The sequence below is a fragment of the Athene cunicularia genome, assembly GCF_003259725.1.
Source record: "Athene cunicularia isolate RWA chromosome 5 unlocalized genomic scaffold, athCun1 chr5_part2, whole genome shotgun sequence".
In the NCBI taxonomy this organism is placed as follows: Eukaryota; Metazoa; Chordata; class Aves; order Strigiformes; family Strigidae; genus Athene; species Athene cunicularia.
Window position 1 is genome coordinate 2274654 of NW_020799102.1, and position 5548 is coordinate 2280201.

The window sequence follows — 5548 nt, forward strand, 5'->3', positions numbered from 1 at the left end:
CGTGCCGCCCGGGTGCGAGGCGGTGCTGCGGGCCTTCGCGGGTCGCAGAACAATGCGCGGAGTCGCCACACATTGTGGGTAGTAACGAGCAGTGCTGAAAGCTATAGCATGCGCAGGTGATGTCCGCTCTGCGGGGGCAGATGCCCCTGCACGTTCTTTTAGACTTCGCTGGACTGGTAACTTAACCTCAGAGTAGTACTGGGGCAATAAGTAGTATTTGTGTGACAGCTTAAGCTTATGGGGCACTGCTGTATCCCTTCTAACTCTTTGGCCATTCTTACCCTTTCTTCTCACACCACTTGTGCTAGCACTTGTGTCTTCTTGTACTCCTGCAAGCTAGCCGGAGGCATGCTGTGGTTATTTTTTTTGTTGTTGTCTCATCTTGCTGAATTGAGACAAATTCAGAAGAGGGGATAGATCAGAGTAAATTGCTTAAACTGACATTGAACATACCTCTAAGCTCAGGTATTACATGTAATATTCTTAGTGTAACCACCTTAAATTTTTCTTTTTAGGCAAGCACAGGAAACATCCTGGAGGGCGTGGTAATGCTGGTGGTATGCACCATCACAGGATTAACTTTGATAAATAGTAAGCTAACATTTGAAATATATACTAGCAAAATGTATGTTCCTGAAGTAGAAACAACTTATATATGTGAATAAACAAAATTCCCGGCAATCCTGTGTGTTTTTTCCTCTGACGTGAGGTGTGGCATTATAGTTACAGTCAACTCATGTCCCCATTTATCCTAAAATCAAAATCCTTTTAACTTAAACCAGATGTCTTTGAGAGTTCAGTGCAGTGTATGGTAAACTTGATTAAACTTGCCAATTTTAGTATGGACCCTGCTTAATGATGCACACACAAAATGTTATGTATATTCAAAATGTTATGTTAAATCTAAACTGCATCCTATTTAGCTGCTTGCTGTAAAGGTAAGGGATGTTGTCTGCACTTCTTGCCGAGACTAGAGTCACATCTGGACACCGCCTGTTGTTCTGGTGTGCTAGAGTACTCGGACAGTAACCACTAATCTATATTCACTGGCTGTGACCATTCTTGACTCAGTCAGTCACCAGGTTAGTGACAGGAGTGCTGAAACTCCCCAGACAGTGCAGCCCTCCCTGAATTCACGGAGCTGGGGTTGCCCTGGAAATACAGGGCTGGACCAGGCTCACCAATGAGGAGGATATAGTTGTGAGTTCAGTGGAGAATAAATGCTTCAAGAGAAAATAATTTTCCCTTGGTTTGGATACTGATGATTATTACACTTAAATACTAAACGTATTAATATAAATAAAAGTATAATGTGACATTTTGATTGCTTGCTTTGATAAAGTAATATGTTTGAGTGTTAATTTGTAGTCTTGCTTATTCAGGATAAATTAAAAAATGTAATCTAATGAGAAATGTGTTTCTTTCACAGTCACCCTGGTTACTTTGGAAAAGTAGGCATGAGACACTATCACTTGAAGAGAAACCAAAAGTTCTGTCCTACTGTCAACTTGGACAAGCTGTGGACGCTTGTCAGTGAACAGACGAGGCTCATTTATGCAAAAAAGGAGTCTGGACTGGCCCCAGTCATTGATGTTGTACGCTCAGTAAGTGTCTGCTCATGTCCAGACCTGCAGTTCCTGGTGACTTCATGTGTAGCTTAGCTTTGAGTATCCAAGTAGGAAAATGGTGAACAGTAAATAAGTTACAGTGCTTGAATATTTGTGAACTTCTCGGGACAAATATCTTGGCATATAAGTAGTGATGCAGGTACTTGCACTATTACGTTTTTTCCTTTTAAAAACTTTTTCTTGCACTTGTGTGTGATTGTGGACAGGGACTTCGCTTATTTTTAAAGGTGGTGAAAGACTGTGTGTTTAAAATCTTACTGAAAGTATGTATAAAAATGTGGCAGACCTACTCTCATTTATATAAAGTCACTTTGTGTAATATCGAGACTAGAGTCACATCTTCACATGTCTGATTGTCCTGATGTGCTATAGCTCTCGGACATAAGAAACTGATCCATATTCGCTGACTGCGATGTCTCATATCTCAGCCAGCCACCGAATCAGTGACACGAGCTGGTCTGCCAAGTGGGTGTGTTGTGTCCCAGATCAAGGTGCCTGCATTTGCCAGTTAAGCCACTTCTAACAAGCAGTGGCTTCGGCAGCTGTAGTGTACACAGACCTTGTGCCATGATTGCCTTTTTAACGTGAAGGGCAGGAATGCAATGAGAGGTTCCAGTAGTAGAGAACAGCTATTGCCGTGAGAGCTTACAAAAGCTGCAGCTGTACATTTAAGACATGCAGAGAATCTTCTGCTGTTGAGAAGCACCAGGATGTCCTTGCAGGTACAGGGCACTGACCAGAAGTCACTGGGTAGTAGATAGCTTTGGGAGTGCAGCCAACTGCTCTCCTTTGGAATACTGCTTTCCTTTGGAAAGGGTGGTGACTTCTTTACCAGATTTCATAGTGTTTTCTGTATATGGAGTATGGGGAGGAAAAAATAAATTCAGCTTCTAAATAACAGGAAAAGTTCAGTTTACAGTTTGCACTTTTCTGAACAAATGCAACTCAACTGGGTCATGCAGGGTATTTTTCTTTCATACCAATTTTATACTGGAGACAGACACTGAAGTTGTGGGTTTGGTTTTAACTGCATGCTAAAAGACAGGTCTTGATGTAGGAGAAGCCCGCAAGCTGATTACAAACACTTAATGAGTTTTTTCATCTTTCTAGGGCTACTACAAAGTCCTGGGCAAGGGGAAGCTGCCCAAGCAGCCTGTCATTGTGAAGGCAAAGTTCTTCAGTAGAAGAGCAGAGGAGAAGATCAAAGAAGTTGGTGGTGCTTGTGTGCTTGTGGCATAAAGGCCTTTGTTTTATTCAAATTTTTTGAATAAAGACAGTATGTAAAATGTGCTGATTTACAGAAGTTTATGATTTCTTTTCCTGACTTGTGCAGAGACTTAAGTCTTGTCTGCTTAGTTATTTCTGGCATTTTTGATTAGTGATTTGTCTGCTTCTTAGTCCAGCATTTGAGATGTACAGATACCTCCTTGTTTTTTCTTTACCGGGTAGCAAAATAGATGGATTCTTCCTGTATTTGTGCAGCTCTTTCAGTTGGTGATCCCCTCTTCAGCTGACTCTGAAAAGGTGACTTCTGTTCTGTTGGCAGGGATTTTTGTACACTAAAATGACATCTAGGTGAAATCTGGTGGGGTATTGCCTTGACCTTTGGGAATGAAATGACAGGAGTGTGGACAAAAATGCCATGGAACAATGTAAAATGAGTAGTAGTGTGCCAAAGATTGCTGTGTGAAAGAGATTTAGTGTGGGAAATTGCTGTCAGTAGGTGGTGTGATCAGTAGGCTTCTTTCTGCCATAGCAAAACAATTCTAGTTCATTTCCACTAGGGTGGGGTATAGGAGGGAATGAAGGGGGAAGTCCCTGGGAATAGTGTGGGACAGTAGGGAAGAGCTGAAATAGATGGGAAGAAAGAATTCAAGGTTTCCACACCGTTACTGCCAGACTTTGGTCATGAGCAGCAGTTCAAGCAGGTTTCTGCAGATACAGGGTCTGCCTAGTACGCAGCTTTCTTACAAGTAGTACTGGGTTTGTGCAGAACAGTTCTGTGTGGTGTGTCTGCACAACAGCAGCTGTGCCTCCGAGAAAGCGATCGGTGATTATCACCGTTACGCATAGAAATAAAATGTATTTTAAATTTAGTTCGACAGTGTGGTTACTTTGCTTTTTCATGGCACTGTTAATGAAAGGCCTTTCTAACTTAGCGCTTGCATTTGTCCTTCCAGTGCTTCAGCTGCTGTTAGATGGATGGCAGCTGTCTAGCTTCTGATCACAGCCAGCATACGAAACACAGACCCTCTTAATCCTTGTGCTTTTTGGAAACTACTGCTGTCGTACTGAGTACCAACTGGGGTGTTTGCATCAGAATGTGAGGCTCATAGTCATCTCTAGCGTAAGTTGCCTCTTCATTGATAGTATAACACTACATTTTTGCAATCTTAGAGCACAGCTTGTGAACACATTGGATTTCTTTGAGATCGGGCTGACTTCTTCCACCGCAGAATGAAATTGCTTCTGCACGTACTAATTCTGAATTTCACTAATTGATAACAGTTGTAGCAGCAGAATGCTGTCCTTTTGGTAGTTGTGGCACACTAGTCTAGAAGCTTTTAAAGCTCGCCAGTGTTACTGGACTGACAGGTTGGCAGTTCGGAGTTGGTGTGCTTTTAAGGGTTAACAGTAGTAATGTACTGAAACTTGCTTAATGATACAGTAACTGTCCATTAACTTTTACAATACAATTCCTAACATTACCATGTGCGGGACAGAAAGGGTGCCAGCTAGCTTCAACGGTCCTTACAGCTAATAGAAAGCAATGCCACAGCTCTAGAGCTGCCCTGTATGAATTTCTGATGTATTTGGCTTAAAATTACTACATAAAATAATGCTTGCTTAGTTGTAAAATTAAAAATAGGACTTCAGTTGCCAATGCAAGGCTTGACCCTGCATGCCAAAGCAACTTTATCTAATGGTGAAAATCAAACAGTTACCTAAAGCTAATGAGCTATCTGTTGTTCTAAGTGTCAGACTAAAAGTATATAGACACTGTCACAATTTTTTTTTATGCTCACTTCTAGAAGTCTTGAATTACTGCTTATGGCTGCAAATTACCTTCTAGTACATGTGATACGATCCTAGATAATGAACTAACCTAGTGTTTGGCAGTTATTTCAAGGCCTCTTAGGGTAAAGCTGGCATGCACTGCTTTGATAAAATAGTACATCTTAGCCAGTGGTACTGCTAGTTGTGAAGATCCGTATCTTAAATGAACAGCTTATAAAGTGAGCTTTATTTCATGACGACTGGAACCACCATTTCCTAGTATGTGATGCTGTTTGTCCACTGCCAAAGCAAAACTGTTTTGATCCTCAAAGGTAAGTTGTGTGGGACTGCAAAATAAGGAACGTTGTTACTCCCTCATGTCAGTAACCAGGTCACTGAGCAGATTATAGGGTCAGTGAAGGCTTTACTGTGGCTGAAGTACCCTGTGCATGCAATACAAGAGGGAAGCGACACTGGCTCACTAACATGCACAACAGACAACACTCTCAATTCTTCTTAACATATTTATGTCTTAAGTAATTCTTCCATGTTATGTAGTCTTGAGTACAAAAAGTTCTCTCTGGGAAGCATGCAGACTCCACCAGCTCCAACCTCTTCTTCGCTGAAGGCCAGCCTAGGTATTTTGTCTGGGTTTGGGATTTTTGCATAGCTGAGTCTAACATAACTGAGGCTGGGACAGGACTTCTCCTTCCTTGGCGGCTGCCTGTCCTTGGGCTGGCTTCCAAAATAACAGTCTGGAGGAATAAATCCAGCTTTGGTTTTGAGGTTGAGCCGTTCACGGCCTCCTGCTCCTACACAGCCATTTTCCTAGCTGACTCCGAGCGGCAGGGCTGGGGCCGCTGCTGCCACGCGTCCAGCCGTCGGACTCCGCCGGCGCAGCCCAGTGAGGCACCCGCCGGGCT

The 5548-nt window shown here is 42.6% G+C and overlaps 1 protein-coding gene and 2 non-coding genes across 3 annotated transcripts; all 3 read left to right on the plus strand.

Moving 5' to 3' along the window:
* The first annotated feature begins 478 nt into the window (after positions 1-478).
* RPL27A (ribosomal protein L27a) lies at positions 479-2931 on the plus strand. Its single transcript, XM_026850622.1, has 3 exons — positions 479-591; positions 1430-1604; positions 2739-2931. The coding sequence occupies exons 1-3, from the start codon at positions 560-562 to the stop codon at positions 2865-2867; spliced, it is 336 nt and encodes a 111-aa protein (XP_026706423.1). The 5' UTR covers positions 479-559; the 3' UTR covers positions 2868-2931.
* On the plus strand, positions 964-1095 carry LOC113481217. The gene has a single exon (XR_003398627.1). It is a non-coding gene; the product is annotated as a small nucleolar RNA SNORA3/SNORA45 family (small nucleolar RNA).
* On the plus strand, positions 1949-2080 carry LOC113481218. The gene has a single exon (XR_003398628.1). It is a non-coding gene; the product is annotated as a small nucleolar RNA SNORA3/SNORA45 family (small nucleolar RNA).
* Positions 2932-5548: the final 2617 nt, after the last annotated feature.

What these genes read in the sequence shown, in the direction of transcription:
- RPL27A (XM_026850622.1), top strand. Translation starts at nt 560, where the DNA reads ATGCACCATCACAGGATTAACTTTGATAAATA. An exon ending in AGGATTAACTTTGATAAATA is followed by an intron (nt 592 to 1,429) that starts GTAAGCTAACAT and finishes TTTCTTTCACAG; the next exon opens with TCACCCTGGTTACTTTGGAA. An exon ending in TCATTGATGTTGTACGCTCA is followed by an intron (nt 1,605 to 2,738) that starts GTAAGTGTCTGC and finishes TCATCTTTCTAG; the next exon opens with GGCTACTACAAAGTCCTGGG.